At 48.8% G+C, this 21,819-nt stretch overlaps 1 protein-coding gene across 6 annotated transcripts in view; it reads left to right on the plus strand.

Annotated features, from left to right (window-relative positions):
* MYO18B (myosin XVIIIB) overlaps positions 1–21,819 on the plus strand; it is a 397,224-nt gene that overhangs the window by 43,897 nt on the left and 331,508 nt on the right. For all 6 annotated transcript variants that reach the window (XM_078336710.1, XM_054239730.2, XM_054239724.2 and 3 more), the window contains one exon: positions 14,343–14,487. In XM_078336710.1, the coding sequence (XP_078192836.1) occupies positions 14,343–14,487 (145 nt within the window). The remainder of the gene's footprint in view (positions 1–14,342; positions 14,488–21,819) is intronic.

The raw sequence follows: 21,819 nt of genomic DNA on the forward strand, positions 1-21,819 counted from the left end.
CCATTGGTCACAGCGTGAATTCGTGTCAAAGAAGCATTTGAAGTGGTTTGCTTTTTCCCCTGTATTTCTGTGGGGCATTTTTTCGACCAGTTGATTTGCGGGAACGGGTAGGGTGTTTCTTTGTTCTCTCTCTGTTAACTGGCAGATTTCAAGAGAATGTTTCCTCTGTTCTTTCAGAAGAAAAATTCAGTTTGAAAATGCATTGATCTTTGATACAAGCCTGGGCCAGTTACTGGGGTTGGGTAGACCAGGGACAGCCTCCTTAAGGAAATCTGGTGAACAGGATATGCCCTCCAAGAAAGGGAGTTGCTAAGTCCCCAGGGCTGTCAGACTGAGAAAATCATACAGGATGCCCAGTTAAATTTGAATTTCAGATACACATTGAATGATGTTTTATATAAAAGCATGTCCCAAACATTGCACAGGGACCCCTGAAGGTCTGGGAGCATAGCAGGGCTGGCTGCCTGGAGGAGCTGACCACAGGCTGTTCCCGGAATGAGAATGAAAGTAGTCAGATGCAGTGAGACCAGCATTCTTGCTGTACCAAATATTGTGGGGGACATACTTAATTGTGAACAAAAATTATCCATTGTTTATCTAAAATTCGAATTTAGGGCCGGGCACGGTGGCTCACGCCTGTAATCCCAGCACTTTGGGAGGCCGATGTGGGTGGCTCACGCGGTCAGGAGACAGAGACCATCCTGGCTAACAAGGTGAAATCCCGTCTCTACTAAAAATACAAAAAAACTAGCCGGGCGTGGTGGTGTGGCCCTGTAGTCCCAGTTACTCGGGAGGCTGAGGCAGGAGAATCTCTTGAACCCGGAAGGGAGGTTGCAGTGAGCCAAGATCATACCACTGCACTCCAGCCTGGTGACAGCAAGACTCCATCTCAAAAAAAAAATTTGAATTTAACTGCATTTTCTTTGGCAACCCTGCAACCCAACTTCAAGCCAGCGTCATCCCTGGCTAAGCCTGCTTTTTCCTACTCCCCGTAGCCAGCCCCCTCTGACTATGGTGAATTCCGCTTCTATTTCATCACTTAACAGCTGGTTCCATCTCCACTGAAAACTCACTGGCGACAGTGGAGTCTGACGTAGCAATGTTCGAATCCCAGTACCAGCGGTTAAGCTAGGTGGCCTTAAGCAAGGGCCCTCATCTCCTTGGGCCTTGCTTTTCTTCTTTTTTGAACACTAGGAGAGCAACAGTCCACCTTGACCTCAAATTAAATGAGAAAAAGCCAACAAAGCACTTGGAAGGTGCTGACACTTTCAATGTCAGGCCTTCTTCCTCTTTGTCCTCCTCCTCCTCGTCTTTCTTTCCTCCCCCTCCTTCTCTCCTTCCTCCTTCTTTCCCCTCTCCTCTCTCTCTCCTTCTCCTCCTCCTCCTCTTCCCTCCTCCTCTCTCCTCCTCCTCCTTCTCCTCCTCCTCCTCCTCCTCCTCTCTCTCCTCCTCCTCCCTCCTCCTCCTCCTCTCCTCCTCCTCCTCCTCTCCTCCTCCTCCTCTCCTCCTCCTCCTTCTCCTCCTCCTCCTCTCTCCTCCTCCTCCTCCTTCTCCTCCTCTTCCTTCTCCTCCTCCTCCTCTCCTCCCCCTCCTTCTCCTCCTCCTCCTTCTCCTCCTCCTCCGTCTCCTCCTCCTTCTCCTTCTCCTCCTCCTTCTTCTCTTCCTCCTTTTCCTCCTTCTCTTCCTCCTTCTCCTCCTCTTCCTCCTCCTTTTTCTCCTCTTCCTCCTCTCCTCCTTCTCCTCCTCCTTGTCCTCCTCTTCCTCCTCCTTTTTCTCCTCTTCCTCCTTCTCCTCCTCCTCCTCCTTCTCCTCTTCCTCCTCCTTTTCTCCTCTTCCCCCTCTCCTCCTTCTCCTCCTCCTCTTCGTTCTCCTCCTCCTTCTCCTCCACCTTGTCCCCCACCTTCTCCTCCACCACTTCCTCCTCCTTCTCCTCCACCACCTCCTCCTCCTTCTCCTCTTCCTCCCCTTCTCCTCCTTCTTCTCTTCCCCCTTCTCCTCCTCCTTCTCCTCCTCCTTCTCCTCCTCCTTCTCTTCCCCCTTCTCCTCCTCCTTCTCCTCCTCCTTCTCCTCCTCCTTCTCTTCCCCCTTCTCCTCCTCCTTCTCCTCCTCCTTCTCCTCCTCCTTCTCCTCCTCCTCCTCCTTCTCCTCCTCCTTCTCTTCCTCCTTCTCCTCCTCCTTCTTCTCCTCCTCCTCCTTCTTCTCCTCCTTCTCTTCCTCCTTCTCCTCCTCCTTCTCCTCCTCCTCCTCCTCCTCCTTCTCTTCCTCCTTCTCCTCCTCCTTCTCCTCCTCCTCCTCCTTCTCCTCCTCCTTCTCTTCCTCCTTCTCCTCCTCCTTCTCCTCCTCCTTCTCTTCCCCCTTCTCCTCCTCCTTCTCCTCCTCCTCCTTCTCTTCCTCCTTCTCCTCCTTCTCCTCCTCCTTTTTCTTCTTCTTCTCCTCCTCCTCCTTCTCCTCCTCCTTCTCTTCCTCCTTCTCCTCCTCCTCCTTCTCCTCCTTCTCCTCCTCCTCTCCTCCACCACCTCCTCCTCCTCCTCTCCTCCACCACCTCCTCCTCCTTCTCCTCCTCCTCCTTCTCCTCCTCCTTCTCCTCCTCCTTCTCTTCCTCCTTCTCCTCCTCCTTCTCCTCCTCCTCCTTCTCCTCCTCCTTCTCCTCCTCCTCCTTCTCTTCCTCCTCCTCCTCCTTCTCCTCCTTTTTCTTCTCCTTCTTCTCCTTCTCCTTCTCTCCTTCTCCTTCTGTATTATCAAGGATGGCAGCATTGGGCAAGCTGGAGAGGGCCAGTCCTCGATGGCCCATGGGGAGGGCTTGGCTTGCTAGCCAACAGCAAGGCATGCTAGCCAGGCGCTCAGTTCCCCTCCCATCTTCCTTGGCAGCAGGTCAGTTTTCCCTCTTACTGAACTTATCTCTGTTCTCCTCTAATTCATATTTTTAATGAAGCATCTGTTTTTCTTAACAAAACTAAATTACTACCGATTTCCTATGGAGAAATCAGAAAAAACACAAAGGCAAAAACCAACACCAGAGTACACGCAGACACTCACGCGAACCAGAAAGCAAGCACCAATCCCCTCAGCACCCTGAGAAACGCACCAGTCACGCACCTGCAGGTATTCTTCCTGCATTTTCCCACGCACATTTTACATAATTTACAACAAACTGTATATCATTAAAACTTTCACAGAGATTATTTTTAATGACCAGACGTTCACGGAAAAGACTTGGTTCCCTGAACTGCTGTTTCCCTAATGTCCGTTTACGTGGTTTGAAACCTTTTTGTGGTTCTTAGTAAGAAGGTGATAAGTATCTCTGGGCATCCGGCTTTCCTTACTACCTCCGGCCCCCAGACCTGTCTAAGGACATGCCTCCAGTGACCGTCTTCCCTGTCGTCTCCTTGGTAACAATCTCACAGCTCTGATCACACTGTTCGTTTATTTCTCATTCGTCTCCCCTCGGCCTCAGTTCCATGAGGGTGGGAGTCTCGCTTGTCTTGATCACTCCTGAATAGACAAGGCCTAGCACTCAGCCAGGCATACAGCAGGTGCTCAATAAATGTGTGTTGAGTGAATAAATGAACGAACATGCCTAACTCACCACAAATTGACTAAAATCACATCTTTTCAATTTTCAAATTGTTTGCTACTGCGGTCAGCAGAGATGGGCTAATTAGACATCATTTTCTCCTCAGTATCATTTCCCCGGGTCTTTGGGGATGTCATGTCTTCCTCTGGACCCACTCCTGGGGTCCTAGGAGCTGGGGCAGTTGCTGGGAATCTCAGAGAACCCAGAGAAGGAGGTTAGAAAGCTTGAGGCTCCCATCCCTCAGTCCTTGTGGGCAGCCTGGGGTCCTCAAATCTGGGATGAGTAGTACCGTGCACCCAGCTCAGTGGGTGAACCCACTCAACCCCACCATCGGTGGCTCTTATTTAGGGATGCTTGCTGGAAGCTCGTTGTTGTGGATATTTTTTTTTTTTTTTTTGAGACGGAGTTTCGCTCTTGTTACCCAGGCTGGAGTGCAATGGCACGATCTCGGCTCACCGCAACCTCCGCCTTCTGGGTTCGGGCAATTCTCCTGCCTCAGCCTCCCGAGTAGCTAGGATTACAGGCGCGCGCCACCATGCCCAGCTAATTTTTTGTATTTTTAGTAGAGATGGGGTTTCACCATGTTGACCAGGATGGTCTCGATCTCTTGACCTCGTGATCCACCTGCCTCGGCCTCCCAAAGTGCTGGGATTAGAGGCTTGAGCCACTGCGCCCGGCCCTGTTGTGGATATTTATTGATCTTATTAGATGCTGGGAATTGCACAGAGAAATAACTCACCTGGGTCTCTGCCATCAAGTGACTCACTTTTGGGAGGTGGTGGTAGGCTGCCATGTCTACATTAACAGATCATTCCAAGTTGGAGGGTTACGTGCCTGAGTGGAAATGTCTGTAGGCTGAGGCCAAGCTGGGAGGAGTAGAGGCATATCTCAGAAGGCTGCCTGGAGGAGGCAACCATGAACTGGAGCTGGACTAAGAGTTAATCACCCAGGTGCAGTGAGGCCTGCATTCTGGCTACACTGAGCACCTGGTGCAAAGGTCAAGATGAGTGGTCCACTGGAGCAAGGACCCCGGGATGAAAGTGCAGAGACCCCCGGTGTGTTCCCAGCTGGGTGCTTGGAGCCTGCCTGGACCCTCTGACTGCCAATTTCTCCCATTAGTCCTCACACCGTGCCCTTGCTGCCTGCCACGTTTCAGCGTGTACATGGAACTTATTTGAGATCTGCCAAGCACCAGGATACATTTGAAATCACAAAGCTTTCATATTATTTTCTTCTTCTCTATAATTTATTTTCTGCAACCGAGCCTAATTTTTTTAAAGCGCCCAGCAGCAGTGGTAATAATAATAATAATAATAATCCTTGCACCCAGCAGTTTGCTTCTGGGTGTCACATTCCAGGCCTTGGCCCGAGGCGCATTTATTTTTTATGATCCAGTTGACAACTGTGGGGCAATGGCGCTCAGATGGAAGGATGAGGGATCACTCGTTTGTGCCAGGGGCTCTGCCAGGAGCTTTCTTTTACTTAACTCTCCCAGTGGTTCTCTAAATAAGGAATTAGGATCACATCTGTTTTTCAGGAGAAGTAACCAGGCTCACAGAGGTGAAGCTACTTGCCCAAAGGCACACAGCTTTTGTTGTTGTTGTTGTTTTGAGATGGAGTCTTGCCCTGTAGCCCAGGCTGGAGTGCAGTGGCGCCACCCTGGCTCACTGCAACCTCCACCTCCAAGGTTCTGGTTCAAGCAATTCTTCTGCCTCAGCCTCCTGAGTAGCTGGGATTACAGGCATGTGCTACCACGCCCAGCGAATTTTTGTATTTTTAGTAGGGATGGGGTTTCATCATGTTGGCCAGGCTGGTCTTGAACTCCGGACCTTGTGATCTGCCCGCCTCGGCCTCCCAAAGTGCCGGGATTTCAGGCATGAGCCACCACTCCCGGCCAGGCACACAGCCTTTAAGTGATGGGGTCAGGGCTGGGATCCAGGTTGGCCTGACTTTAAATCTGGTACTTTGTTTCTTCCCACTCTGTCGTCTCTGATGGAGATTGTGGCCGAAGACCACGTGCTGTGAGGTCAGGCCCATTATGACCCCTTGGGTGACTTAACTTCTCCCAGCCTCAGTTTTTCACCAGTGGGATGGGTAGAGCAACACCCTTCGATGACACCAAGGATGGGGGCTCAGTAGGTGTCTGACGCTTACTGACCGTGCCCTTCCCCAAATGGGTGGCCTTGGGCAAGTAACTTCATCTCTCCGAGCCTCCATTTCCTCCTCTGTCGGTTGGAGAGACCCATGCCTGCCTCATGGGGAAAAAGTGCCCGGTACAAAAAAATATATGCTCAATGGACACTTTCTCTCCTCTCCACTTAAGTGGACTCTCGATGCTGAGTTAAGAAGTGGATTGGTGAGATGCTGAGTGATGGCTAGAGCAGCTCCTGGCTGTGGATCGACACCTGTCCTGCACCCCCAACCCCTGCAATCTCCATGAGGTTCACTGGCCTGTGCAGGCACCCACGTGATGTTTCTTTTGAGATGCATTGAGTCAGTGTTTAGCATTTTCCTCCCAGAGTTAGCTTCTGGTCCAAGAGGCAGAGGGATGGGAATCCTTGGGCTGATTGGTTGTATAAATAAGGAAGCCTGGCCTGGTGCGGTGGCTCACACCTGTAATCCCAGCACTTTGGGAGGCTGAGGCAGGTGGATCATGAGGTCAAGAGTTCAAGACCAGCCTGGCCAAGATGGTGAAACCCCATCTCTACTAAAAAAAAAATACAAAAAAAAATTAGCCAGGTATGGTGGCAGGTGCCTGTAATCCCAGCTACTTGGGAGGCTGAGGCTGAGAATTGCTTGAACCCAGGAAGCAGAGGTGTCAGTGAGCCGAGATCATGCCACTGCACTCCAGCCTGGGTGACAGAGTGAGACTCTGTCTCAAAAAACAAACAAAAACACAAGGAAGCCCACCCGGCCCTGGGGAAGAGGGGGTGAGTGTGCCTCCCCATGAATCAGAGTTGGACCCAGGCCTGCCTGAGACCCACTATTGTGCTCATAACCGGTGGGGTGGGACGCCCAGGTGCTGGTTCCCTCTGCCAGGGAGGTCACCGGGAGCTCCATCAGAGAGCAGCTCCCAGCTGCAAACCAGGGCTTTTCAGAGCACTTTGCTATGCAGAGGAGACCTGCACCCCCAGCTCATCCAGAGTTCTCAGCACCCAAATGCCCTAGGTTCCCTCTACCCCATCCTTCCTGCTTCCCGGCCCCTGCTCTGCTTCACTCTTCTGTTTACCCTTTATGATTTGCTCCATACCCAACTCCTTCTAGGAAGCCTTCCGTCCCTCCAGTCGGTTCCACACCTGTCCCCTTCAGTGGACTGGGGGCCCTTTGAGGGCAAGGTCATGCCTGATTCACTTGTTATAGAGTACTGGGCATGAACTTGGGCAGCAGTGGGGAATGGTGTCCTGGAAGGTGGAACAGCCTAGGCGAAGGCACGGAGGGACAGAGGCAGTAGTGAGTGGAAACTCCCATTTATTGAACACCACTGTGTGCTGGCCACTGCGCTGGGTGCTTTATTTATTTATTTGGAGAAGTCTTGCTGTTGTCGCCCAGGCTGGAGTGCAATGGTGCAATCTCGGCTCACTGCAACCTCCACCTCCCGAGTTCAAGCGATTCTCTTGCCTCAGCCTCCTGAGTAGCTGGGATTATAAGTGCCCCACCAGCTTGCCCGGCTAATTTTTTTGTATTTTGTTTTAGTAGAGTCGGGGATTTCGCCATGTTGGCCAGCCTAGTCTCAAACTCCTGACCTCATGATCTGCTTGCCTCAGCCTCCAAAGTGCTGGGATTACAGGCGTGAGCCACCATGCCCAGCCGTGCTGGGTGCTTTATTTACATATACAAACTCATTTAGTCCTCATAACAGCCCTGGGAGGATGCTAAGAGATGATTTCCATTTTATTTATTTATTTTGTTTGAGACAGGATCTTGTTCTGTCAGCCCGCCTGGAGTGCAGCAGCGTGATCATAGCTCACAGCTTGAACTCCTCGGTTCAAGAAATTCTCCTGCCTCAGCCTCCCAAGTATCTGGGGCTACAGGCACCTGTCGCCCTGCCTGGCTAATTTTTATATATTTTTTTTAATAGATAAAGGGTCTTGCTACATTGCCCAGGCTGGTCTCGAACTCCTAGGTATAAGCAATTCTCCCACCCTGGCCTCTCAAAGTACTGGGATTCCAGACATGGGTCACCACACCTGGCCTCATTTCTCTTTTGAAGAAGTGGAAACTGAGCCTCCGTGCATGGGAAGGGACTTGAGCAGAGTCGCATGGTGAGAGTACAGGGTCTAGAGGGCATCCAGCTCTGTCTGGCTCCACATCAAGCCCGGCTTCTCTCTCTGCACTGTACGAATCTCCTGGGTGCTGTAAACCCAGCCTGGTTTAATGGAGAGAGAACATTTTGGATTTTATTTTCTTTCACTAAATTACCTGCAGACTTTGACCTTGAGATTTTACCTCAGTCAAACCCTGGGCATCTTATGATTTGACTTTTCTTATCCACTGATTTTTGAAAGTTGAGTTAAAACATAAAGTGCATGAAGTATACTAATTTTAAGTGTACAACTCAGTGATGTTGATATTCTCCCTCCCTTCTTTCTGAGAGAGGGTCCCTCTCTTTCGCCCAGGCTGGAGTGCAGTGGTGCCATCATGCCTCACTGCAACCTCGATTTCCAAGCCTCAAGCAATCATCCCACCTCAGCTTCCCGAGTAGCTGGAACTACAGGCTCATGTCACCATGCCTGGCAGATTTTTAATTTTATTGTAGAGACAGGGTCTCACTCTGTTGCCCAGGCTAGTCAACCCCTCCCGCGTCAGCCTCCCAAAGTGCTGGGATTACAGGCATGAGCCACCACACCTGGCCGATGTTAATATGATGAAACGTACCAGCAACTATCCCCTAGATCAAGATACAGAACATTCCTCATTCCACCAAAGGCTCCTTTGAGCCCCCTCGCAGGCAGTATCCACTAGAAGTACCCATCTCACTCTAGAACTGTTATCCTGACTTCTTACCCTATGTTAGTTTCACCCATTCTTGAAATTTACATAACTTTACAGAAGTGTCTGGCTTCTTAGACTCAGCACTGGGTCTGTGAGACGCCTGTGTATCTCCACACGTCTCGGTGGCTTGTTCTTTTTCATTGCTGTGTAGCTCTCCAACGCTGTGTTCTGGGTATACCACTCTTTGTGGCTCTGTTCTCCTGCTGATAGACATTTGGGTTGTGAGTTGACTTATTCCATTCACTTGACTTCTTTCTATCTTCACGATTTTGATCCAGAGTTTCTTGTATCAAGGCACTCTGCAGAGGTGTTTGACGAACAGTTGACTCTCTGGAAGTTTAAGGAACTGTGAGCGTTTTCATGATCCTGATCATTTTAGATCAGAAACATGTATTTATTGATTCACATCTTCTGTTTCAGAAAAAGACATTGGGAGGGGGAGAGGAAGAGAAAGAAGCAAATGAGCTTTAGCGGAAGTTTTCTCATTCTTCCCTTCACACGAGCTACCTGGCAGATGATGGAGTCCTCCTGTAATTTAAAGTCAAATACTCATAGGTGGCAGTGGAAGCCATAATAAATGTGTGGGCACTGTCCTTTTGGCGTCCTTTTTCTGCTACTTTGAGATCTCATAAATAACCGAGAGCACGCTGGTAAGACGCCTTCCGCCCCTCTGTTTGCTCCAGCTGCAGTTGCTAGGTTGAGCTCCTGGTTGCTAGGGATTTTGTGATCCTGTGGCGGCCCAGAAATATGATGGATCAGTGGAACATGCTTTTGCTATATTAACTGAAATGTTTCCCAAGCAAATCTCTCAATGTCACTGTATGCTTTGACGTCATCCCAATTCGTAGATGATCCCAGATTGGGAACTGCAAGTTTCCCAGTTAGAGGAAGTGACTTGAATGGAGGCGACAAGTATCTTGGACTGGGAGTCAGTCCCAGAATCAGAAAAGCCTACTTCTAGTCTGGCATCTGATATTAATTTGCTGTGTGACCTTGGGCAAGTGTCACCGCCTCTCTGGGCACTGGACACTGTGAAATTCAAAGACCTGCTGGCTTTAACAGCCTACAGGTCATCACCCAAGTTCTCTAAGCAGGTCAAGGGCAAATCAGTTGCTCATTATCGGCTGGGGGGTTATTGACAAAAGAATTCCCATTCCCGGCTCACTTCCTCTTCACCCAGCAGGCTTCTGGGCTGAGTCTCCTTGACCAGATGGTGTGTGCACAGTAGTTTCAGACTGATTTTAATATTCAATCAGACATAATTGGGATCATAAATCTTAAAAAAAAATCCTACAACCCATAAACATCTGATCATGTCATTTTCTGTTTCCTCCTGTTCAAATCTTTGGCAGGCTGGGTGCAGTGGCTCACACCTGTGATCCCAGCACTTTCAGAGGCCATGGTGGGAGGATCACTTGAGTCCAGGAGTTTAAGACCAGCCTGGGCAACATAGTGAAACCTCATCTCTACAAAAAAAAATTAAATCAGCTAAGCATGGGAGTGCAAACCTGTAGTCCAAGCCACTTGGGAAGCTGAGGTGGAAGGATTGTTTGAGCCAGGAGTTTGAGACTGCGGTGGGCTATAAATACACCACTGCACTCCAGCCTGGGCCATAGAGTGAGACCCTGTCTCAAAAAAAGAAAAAGAGAGAAAAGAACAACAACCACCAAAAACCAGGCTCGGTGACTCATGCCTGTCATCCCAGCACTTTGGGAGGCCGAGGTGGGTGGATCACCTGAGGTCAGGAGTTTTAGACCAGCCTGACCAACATGGTGAAACCCTATCTCTACTAAAAATATAAAATTAGCTGGGTGTGCTGGTGCATGCCTATAATCCCAGCTACTCAGAGGACTGAGGCAGGAGAATCTCTTAAACCCGGGAGGCGGAGATTGCAGTGAGCCAAGATCGCACCACTGCACTCCAGCCTGTGCAGCAAAGAGCAAAACTCCATCTCAAAAAAAAAAAAAAAAAGCAGTGTTTAGCAGGGAAGCTGTTCATGCTAGCTGCAAGAAGCCATGTCCTGAAAGGAATCTGGACTCACTGGCTTGCTGCTGGATCTTGACTGATTAATGATGTCTGTTAGGAGCCCAGGAATATAGTGGGGGCATGTATCAGTTCTTGCCAATCATGACTCGAGTTTAAAGTTTAATTTCATGGTTGAGGCCTTCAAGGTTGGCCTATGCCAGCTTCTCCAGCTTTGTCTTCTCCCCATCTCTGTCTGAGCCACCTCCAAAATGAACTGCTTCCAGGCCGGGTGCGGTGGCTCATGCTTGCAATCCCATCACTTTGGGAGGTCAAGGTGGGTGGATCACTTGAGTTCAGGAGTTTGAGACCAGCCTGGCTAACATGGTGAAGGCCCATCTCTACTAAAAATATGAAAATTAGCTGGGTGTGGTGGCGGGTGCCTGTCACTCCAGCTACTCAGCAGGCTGAGGTGAGAGAATCGCTTGAACCCAGGGGGTGGAAGGTTGCAGTGAGCTGAGATTGCACCACTGCACTCCAGCCTGGGCAACAGAATCAGACTGTCTCAAAAACAAACAAAACAAAACAAAACCAAAATAACTGCTTCCAGGGACCACCTGTTGTCTCCCCAAATCTCCTTTGCTCATGCGGTTCCCTTACCCATTGGGACCTTTATTACATTCCGTTGGCCAGCTCTGCCTACTTATCTGTCAAACCTCTTTTAGTTTGATCTGCTCTGTGTTATTCTCTTTGACTGTCTTGGGTGGGGTTAATTACCCATCATCCCTCTGATGTCCCATGGTTCTCTGCATAGAGCTATAGCACAGCCTACCCTGCAGAGCCTACATGTAGACCCTAACTATAGACTCCATACAGCTACCTACAGACCCCATACAGCTACCTACAGACCCCATACAGCTACCTACAGACCCCATATACCTACCTGTAGACCCCATATACCTACCTGTAGACCCCATATACCTACCTATAGACCCCATATAGCTACCTACAGACCCCATGTAGCTACCTACAGACCCCACACACCTACCTATAGACCCCATACAGCTACCTACAGACCCCATATAGCTACCTATAGACCCCATATACCTACCTATAGACCTGATATAGCTACCAATAGACCCCATATAGCTACCTACAGACCCCATATACCTACCTATAGACCCCATATACCTACCTATAGACCCCATATAGCTACCTACAGACCCCATATACCTACCTACAGACCCCATATACCTACGTACAGACCCCACGTAGCTACCTACAGACCCCATATAGCTACCTACAGACCCCATATAGCTACCAATAGACCCCATATAGCTACCAATAGACCCCATATAGCTACCTACAGACCCCATGTAGCTACCTACAGACCCCATGTAGCTACCTACAGACCCCACACACCTACCTATAGACCCCATATAGCTACCTACAGATCCCATATAGCTACCTACAGACCCCATATACCTACCTACAGACCCCACGTAGCTACCTACAGACCCCATATAGCTACCTACAGACCCCATATACCTACCTATAGACCCCATATACCTACCTATAGACCCCATATACCTACCTACAGACCCCATATAGCTACCTACAGACCCCACGTAGCTACCTACAGACCCCATACAGCTACCTACAGACCCCATATAGCTACCTATAGACCCCATATACCTACCTATAGACCTGATATAGCTACCAATAGACCCCATATAGCTACCTACAGACCCCATATACCTACCTATAGACCCCATATACCTACCTATAGACCCCATATAGCTACCTACAGACCCCATATACCTACCTATAGACCCATATACCTACGTACAGACCCCACGTAGCTACCTACAGACCCCATATAGCTACCAATAGACCCCATATAGCTACCAATAGACCCCATATAGCTACCTACAGACCCCATATAGCTACCTACAGACCCCATGTAGCTACCTATAGACCCCACACACCTACCTATAGACCCCATATAGCTACCTACAGATCCCATATAGCTACCTACAGACCCCACGTAGCTACCTACAGACCCCACGTAGCTACCTACAGACCCCATATAGCTACCTACAGACCCCATATACCTACCTATAGACCCCATATACCTACCTATAGACCCCATATACCTACCTACAGACCCCATATAGCTACCTACAGACCCCACGTAGCTACCTACAGACCCCATACAGCTACCTACAGACCCCATATAGCTACCTATAGACCCCATATACCTACCTATAGACCTGATATAGCTACCAATAGACCCCATATAGCTACCTACAGACCCCATATACCTACCTATAGACCCCATATACCTACCTATAGACCCCATATAGCTACCTACAGACCCCATATACCTACCTATAGACCCATATACCTACGTACAGACCCCACGTAGCTACCTACAGACCCCATATAGCTACCAATAGACCCCATATAGCTACCAATAGACCCCATATAGCTACCTACAGACCCCATATAGCTACCTACAGACCCCATGTAGCTACCTACAGACCCCACACACCTACCTATAGACCCCATATAGCTACCTACAGATCCCATATAGCTACCTACAGACCCCACATACCTACCTACAGACCCCACGTAGCTACCTACAGACCCCATATAGCTACCTACAGACCCCATATACCTACCTATAGACCCCATATACCTACCTATAGACCCCATATACCTACCTACAGACCCCATATAGCTACCTACAGACCCCACGTAGCTACCTACAGACCCCATACAGCTACCTACAGACCCCATACAGCTACCTACAGACCCCATATAGCTACCTATAGACCCCATATACCTACCTATAGACCTGATATAGCTACCAATAGACCCCATATAGCTACCTACAGACCCCATATACCTACCTATAGACCCCATATAGCTACCTACAGACCCCATATAGCTACCTACAGACCCCACACACCTACCTATAGACCCCATATAGCTACCAATATACCCCATATAGCTACCTACAGACCCCATATACCTACCTATAGACCCCATACAGCTACCTATAGACCCCATACAGCTACCTATAGACCCCATACACCTACCTACAGACCCATATACCTACCTACAGACCCCATATACCTACCTATAGACCCCATATAGCTACCTATAGACCCCATATACCTACCTATAGACCACATACAGCTACCTATAGACCCCATACAGCTATCTATAGACCCCATATACCTACCTGTAGACCTCATATAGCTACCTATAGACCCCATATACCTACCTGTAGACCTCATATAGCTACCTATAGATCCCATATACCTACCTATAGACCCCATACACCTACCTACAGACTCCATACACCTACCTATAGACCCCATACAGCTACCTATCAACCTGTACCCACACCCTACCTACCACTAAGCCCATTTCACACTTAGTTGCTTTCATGTCTCTTTTCGTTCTACCTTGAGAGGGCCTCAAAGTCAAGGTCCAGGCTTTGCTTATCTTTGCATCCCTAGACCAGAGCCCAGCACAGAGCAGAGTTTCCATAAATCTGTAATGCATGCAGACATGAATGAATAAAAGCCACACTGCATTTTAAAGTCAGAGAAAAATGATTTGGATAACTTTCCCAGTCATCTGAGTTAGTCTGTCAATAGTCCTCAGCTTAATTGTGGGTAATTTACTGTGGCAATAAAGTGACCCCTACATTCCTCCTAGATGGAGCTCAGCTTCAAGTCATGAGTTAGTGTCTTCTCCATCGTAATGGCCTTGTTTTCTTCCCATCTCCCTTTGCTCCCAGCCTGAAGATAAGCAGAAGGCAGCAGCTGCCTTTGCCCAGCTCCAGAGTGCCATGGAGACGCTGGGCATTTCAGAGAGCGAGCAGCGGGCCATTTGGCGGGTCTTGGCAGCCATCTACCACCTGGGCGCGGCAGGGGCCTGCAAAGGTACGTTCTTCCTGCCGAGCTCACCTGGGTGGCCAGCTGTCTCCTTTGGCAGGTGCCTGACAAGGCCCTCCTTTGGACAGGTGGAAACAGGGTCAATCTGTCACCTTCTGTGTCTCTGGGACTGCTCTTGGGGAGGCTGCTGAAACCAGGCATCATGAGGAGGACACAGCTGCCATTTCAAGCAAACCTTCTAGATCAGCTCTGTCCAAAAGAACTTTCTGCAATGGTGGAGATGATCTCTCTCTATGCTGTTTAGTGCACTAGCCACTAGCCACAGGCTGCTACTGAACACTTGAAATATAGTAGTGTGACTGAGGAATTGAAATTTTTTTTTTCCCTGAGATAAAGTCTCACTCTGTTGCCAGGCTGGAGGGCAGTGGCATGATCTCAGCTCACTACAACCTCTGCCTCCCGGGTTCAAGTGATCCTCGTGCCTCAGCCTCCCAAGTAGCTGGGACTACAGGTGCTTGTCACCATGCTCAGCTAATTTTTGTGTTTTTAGTAGAGATGGTATTTCACCATGTTGGCCGGGATGGTCTCAATCTTTTGACCTCATGATCTGCCTGCCTCAGCCTCCCAAAGTGCTGGGATTACAGGCTTGAGCCACTGTGTCTGGCCAGGAATTGAATTTTGATTGCATTTAATTCTACTTAATTTAAATTTAAGTAGTCATAGGTAGCCAGTGGCTACTGTACTGGCACTGCAGTAGAGCAGCCTGATAATATGCAAAGGAAGGTAAGATTGAGTCTATGCAGTAAAGGTGCTGTGTTTCTTTTTTATTTCTTAAATTTTTGTTGTTTGAGACTGGGTCTTGCTTTGCTGTTTGGGCTGAGCAGCAGTGGTGAAATTATAGCTCACTGTAGCCTCCACCTCCTGGGCTCAGGCGATCCTCCTGCCTCAGCCTCCTGTGTAGGTGGGTGTGCACCACCACGCTTGGTTAATTTTAAAAAAAATTTTTTGTAGAGACAGCGTCTCACTTTGTTGCCCAGGCTGGTCTCAAACTCCTAGGCTCAAGCGATCCTCCTGCCTTGACCTCCCAAAGTGGTGGGATTACAGGCACGAGCCACTGCACCCAGCCAAGGTGCTGTGATTCTAGCTAGACATCCTGGAGATAATTCCCTGCCACATGCCCTGAAACTGATATTGTGTCCTTGTCCCTATCCTTAAGTGTCTATTTGCTGATTGTCCCTATTTTGATCTGGTCTTCCAAGTGGTTTCCCCCTTACCCTCTCCCTATCCAGGCATTCACCATGTTACAGAGACAGTATCTGTGACATCATTTCTGTCCTAGTTTCTCTATCCTTAGTGTCGGCCCCTTTCACTGGGTGTTTACCGTTGTGTGTGTATGCTTCCTTGCTGAGAGCTCCACTCCTCCTTCCACCCATTCTCATCGTGACCATCAAGTTCTTTTCTATAATAGAGACCTGCGGTGCCATTCTCCTGCTTAGAATCCTCCTGAGGCTCTCCCTGGCCTCTAAGTCAAATAAAATTCCTTGGCTCAGCATTCAAAGCTCCTCACCTCCCTAACCTGTCTCTTCTGCTCCCTCTTTTGGCAATAGATAAGGTGCCAGGGAGAGAGTGAGGATGAAGAGCAAGGGTTTCTACCTTCACGGGGCCTTTGGTGCCTTGTGTTGTAATTGTGACTCTGTGTAGCTCTTTTCAGTGGCCATTGGCTGATCTTGGGCCCAGAACATAGAGCTGGAAGTTACTTATTCAATGAACATGTGTGTGAATTCACATCCGTCCTGGGACTGTGTATGGATCCTGCCTGACGTTCTGGGCTCTTACCTTGTGGGACAGCAAAATCTTCTAGAAGGTGCTGACGCATGCTTTCTGTCATCCCCACATTCCTGGGCCCTGTGGCCCATTCCTTTGATTCTCATCCATTTGAGCCACAGACCTTAACCCACTGATTTGATTTTGTAAATTTCTAGAAGTCATACTGATTCAGGAGTAAGTAAGGTGGGATTCCACAGTCAATCCAAGCCAAGGACAGATGTGCTGGGCTGGGCAAACATGAAAAAAAACCAAATGCCACCTGCCTTTCCAAAAATCAGCCATGGACATTCACAATGGCAAAGATATGGAACCAACCTAAGAGCCCATGGACTAATGAGTGGATAGAGAAAATATGGTATGTAGGTACTCCATGGAATAATGCTCGGCCCTAAAAATGGGATGAAATAATATCTTTTGCAGGAACTTGGATGGAGCTGGAGGCCATTATTCTAAGTGAAGTAACTCAGGAGTGGACAACCACATGTTGCACATTTTCACTTACAAGCGGGAGCTAAGCTATGAGGATGCAAAGGCGTAGGAATGATATAGTGGGTTTTGGGGACTCAGGTGGCAGAGGTTAAGAGGGGGTAAGGGCTAAAACACTAAGTATGGGGTACAGTGTACAGTGCTGTGGGGTTGGGTGTACTAAAATCTGATAAATCACCACTAAATAATTTAACCAAAACCCACCTGTACCCCCAAAATGATTGAAAAAAATCTGCCATGGGCCACACTAAGCGCTTGGTTCTTGGGGATCACCAGCACTTTGCTCAGGGAACTGTGATGTCTCTCATTCAACCTCCTGGTCACTGAGGCCAGCCTTAGTCAGGAACAGACCCTGAGACAAAGAGGTGGGGACATGTTGTGTATCTCTGTTAGGGCCCCAGAGGCTCCAGTAGGGGAACGGGAAAATGACACAGCGGAGGGGAGGCAGGTGATGCAAGGTGCATGAAGGAGCAGCTTACCCTGGGAAACAGGCTCAGTCCTGCTGAGGACCCTGGGAAACAGGCTCAGTCCTGCTGAGGACCCTGGGAAACAGGCTCAGTCCTGCTGAGGACCCTGGGAAACAGGCTCAGTCCTGTTGAGGACCCTGGGAAACAGGCTCAGTCCTGCTGAGGACCCTGGGAAACAGACTCAGTCCTGCTGAGGACCCCGGGAGACTCTGAGCAATATGCCTCCTGGTGGTCTTATCCAAGAGACCAGGAAGTCAAGATATTCATCCGGAGACTCAGGGAGCCCCCTGGCTGATTAGCCTGTCACCAGGGAAGTGAAGGAGGTCAATTTCATTCCTGAGTTTCTCCTCCCGCGGCCAAGTGGGAAGTCCCTTCTTTGATGTGGGCTCAAGGACCTGACCCATCCACACCAGTGCGTCTGACGATAAAAGAGAAAGTCACTTTTATAAATATTTTATTAATACTTGATGACGGCAATAATTTCTGCCAGCCCTCCCCTCCCACCCCACCTTATAAATTATTTTAAGAAGAACTGTCGTCAGTCTGCCTGGGAGGCCTGCCCGATGATTTACTTACTTATAGATTCTGCTTTGAAAGATTTCATAATAGGTTGCTCTAAAATCAGCTATTAAGAATTTCAAAGTCGTATATAAATGTCTTTGCTTTGTGTCATAACAGATCATTTTGAAATATATTAAGAATCATTTTCATTAATCAAGTTTTTTTTCTTTTTCATTAAAATGATACTGCCTTCTCAGTGCGCCTGGCTTCCTAGCTAATTCTGAGAGTCTGACTCCTATGTTTAAAAGCCAGTAATAGTTCCCTCTGGGGGGAATTCAGGCCTTATAACTGGACACAGGGTTTTAGAACTGTTACAGCAATGACAATAACCACTAATATTGGGTTGGTGTTTGACCCAACCCAATAGAGTTTCAAAACTAATAATTTCAAAAGCACTTATGCCTCTATTTCGCCTTTTGATTGGATTAGACTTATATGCTAACTTAATGCCATGGGCAAGAGTCGGGAGTCCACCTGCTGGGTATGAATGCTGGCTCAGCCTCTCTGAGCCTCAGTCTCTTCTTCTGTCAAATGGGGCTAATGATGGTACCCTCTTTGTAGGCTTCTCCTGAGGATTGAGGGAGTCAGTGCCCAAACGGCAGCGCACAGGACTTGGCTCCTGGTGGGTGTTTCACAAGGGTTCATTTTCATCCATCTCCATTTTAGAGACAAGCAAACAGAGGCTCAGAGAAGGTGTGCCACTGACCTGGTATGACACAGCCAGGACCTTCCAGGTGGGATTTGGGCCATTCTCATTTTCCTGGGGACGCTATGTTGAGTGCTGGTAGACCTGATGATGTCATCACCTCCTTAGAACAGCCTGGGAGGGGTGAGGACTGTTATGATGCCCATTTTATAGACGAAGAAACTGATGCGCAGCAGAGAATTTTGTCCGTATTCCTCAGGACGTACAGCCAAAGCTAGAGATGGGATTTGGACTTAGGTCTGCCTGAGCTCTGAGCCCTGAGACAGACCTCTGAAACCTCACCTCCTACCTCCCAAGCACCCTGTGACTAGCAGGCCTACAATTCAACTCAATTCTGACACTACCCTGAGTGAACAGAGTTAGCACAGACCCTGAAGGTTAAGGGTTCAGTCCCACAAGAATGTCCCCATTTTAGATGCCAGCTGCAAGCTCCCGGCCTCCCATACATCTAACCAAGTGGCTTTTGAGCTGTGAGTTCTCATGACCCCCTTCTTTTGTCTAATCATTCACTAGAATGACTCACAGGATTCAAGAAAACACTTCACTTACAACCACCGCTCTATTATAAAGAATACAACTTAGGAGTAGCCAGAATAGGGAAGGGATAAGGGAGAGGGCAGAGACTCCTGTCTGCTCCAAGCAACACAGCACTTTGATGTGTTGGAAGCTCTCTGAGCCCCTCCTTTAGGAGTGTCCATGGAAGTTTCTCTATGCAGGCATGATTGATCAAATCATTGGCAGTTAACTTGATCTCCGGTTCTTCTGTTACATCTTGAAAAGAAACCCTATAGCCTTTAGCTATTGCTCTCTCAGCCCCCAGCCCTACGCAAGCCCGAATCTGCTTTCTGTCTCTGTGGATTTCCTTGTTCTGTACGTCCGACATGAATACAGTCATGCAATAGGTGCATATGCTGCCTTTTATGATTGGCTGCTTTCACGTGGTGGAATGGTTGCAAGGTTTATTCGTTTTGTAGCATGGATCGGTACTTTATTCCTTTTTAATGGCTGCATTATATTCCATCATATGGCTATACCACATTTTGTTTACTCACGGACTATGTTTATTTTTTCTTTTATTCTTCCCGAAAGTTGGTCGTAGTGACTGTTCAGAAAATTCTAGCTGAGTGTGTGCCCCAAACCAGCTCGCACAACAGGTAGAATTATGCCCATTTTCCAAATGATAGCCCAGAGGCAGAGAGCAGTGCTGTGAATGGACAAGTAAGTATGTGCATGCCAAAAGACTGGGCTTTGCAGTCAGGCTCCTCCAGCCAAGCTTCAGCTCTGCCCTTTGACGGATGTGTAATCATGAACAAGTCACTCCCTGTACGTAAGCCTCAGTTTTCTCATCTATAAAATGGGGATAACTGTGATGCCTTCTCCTAGGGTGAGGCGTGATGAAACACAATGATATGCATAGGAAGCCATTACCTCAGGGCTTTGTGGTTCTGGAAACGTGCCTGTTTTGTTCGTCCTGCAGATCCCAAGGTAGCAATAAACCAGTCTTCAGGGTCTGGGCCCCCAGTCCTCTCTTAAACTCCTAGCCAATTACTCTGGACTTCTTGGGGTTTATGCTGTTTTGACCTCAACTTATGGTAAGAAACATTTTACTTCTTGATCCAGTGAAAGTGAAACACACACACACACACACATTTTATAATCACACACACATTTTATAGAGAATCTCACACACACACACATTTTATAGAGAATAAACCACAGAGGGAATCCTCTGTATTTGTGAGTTTGACAAAAAAAAAAAAAAAAAAAAAAGGAAACCAAGCCAACACTGACATATAGAATATGCCTAGAAACTCACTCTGGTAAATACACCTCTCTGCAGCTACAAATCCCGTTTGGGGTTTTGTTTCACCTTTGTTTTTATTTGTAACCTTGTACAATCTCTCCACCCAGCCACCAGAGTGGCTCTTTTCACACAAAACCGAGACCACACATTCCTCTGTCCCCATGCCTGCCCGGGGTTGCTCAGAGGCACACCAAGGTTGCTACAGACATCACCCAGCTTCCAGGGAATAGGGGAGCAATGATTCCCAAGCACTGTCTGTGCTGAGTTACACGATAGATCACCAGACCTGAGGAAATTTTCCAAATTCATGCCTTCAGGTGAGTCTTTGTTTCTTCAGATGGTGCAGTTGTGGCTCAGAGAGGTGGTGTCACTTGCCCAAGGGCACACAGTCGGAAGTGATAGAGCTCAAAGTTGCCTGAGTCTAAGACTCTCAGACTTTGCACAGGGAACAGGACCCTTCGTAGTTGCTATCAGCATAGTTGAGGTTTTCCTTTTTGTGTGTGAGAGACCACTCGTGAGAATAGGCAATTCTCCTGTGGGTGGAGGGTATATTTTGGCACAAGCTGGGGGAGCTTAGGTGATGACTCTACACAGAAACTTCTTGGTTGTCCAGGGCAACTGTACTTTGCTCAGCCTGGATGTCAGGGGGTGGCTCTGCTCTGTCTGGTAAGGTCCAGGCAGTGAGACAGCACCTGAACTTGCATTAGATGCTGCTCGACAGCCTTGGCAGAGGGGGCACTGTCAGGACTGTGAGATCAGGTATGGTGGAAGCCCATGGACATCACCCATAGACCCCTAATTGTCTGGTTCACCTAAGATGTTCATGCTACACAGAAGGTGTGGTAGACTTGCCTGCTGAGGAGGGGTCAGTGAAGGACCCACGGCTGTGATGGGCAAGGAGATGCATCATCTCTCAGCTCCTCTGGTGGCTGGAGGTCAAGTGTGCCCTCCCCTCTCCCTTGCTCCTTATGCTCAGGTTCTGAGTATGCCCTCTCCGTGCCCAGCTCTCAGTGGGGATGGAGCTGGGCAGCCCCATGTTAAGGTACCCTTCCCATGCCAGCCCTGTGCTGCACTTTAGCACACAGCATCCCATTCACTCCTCTAGATAAACCCAGCCACATTCTGCAGATGAGAAAACCAAAGCTCCTCCGGGAGAAACCGCTTGCCCAGGGCACACAGTGAGGCTGTGCCCGGGCTTGGACTGGAACTCAGGTCTGTCTGGCTCAAGGCCTCCTCCTTCCACTGCAGCATGCAAAGAGGATGGTCAAAAGACAGATGGTCCCAGTTTGGGGACCATCAGATTGGACCAGAGCAAGATCGCTGTGGATTTATTCTTGGAGCCTCAGCTGGGAACCCTAGAGCTCTCTCCAGGGATCCTTGCCTCTTGATCAAGGCATCCAGCTGGACATCATCTCTGTCCTGGAATCCCAGAATGGCTTCCAAGCCAAGCTCCTGGCTTCCCTTCTTCCCCATCCTTGCTACCTCGATCTGTTCTCATGCCACAGCCAGCAGGAACTCCCCAGTTCACA

This window comes from Callithrix jacchus, chromosome 1 (genome assembly GCF_049354715.1).
Source record: "Callithrix jacchus isolate 240 chromosome 1, calJac240_pri, whole genome shotgun sequence".
Lineage (NCBI taxonomy): Eukaryota > Metazoa > Chordata > Mammalia > Primates > Cebidae > Callithrix > Callithrix jacchus.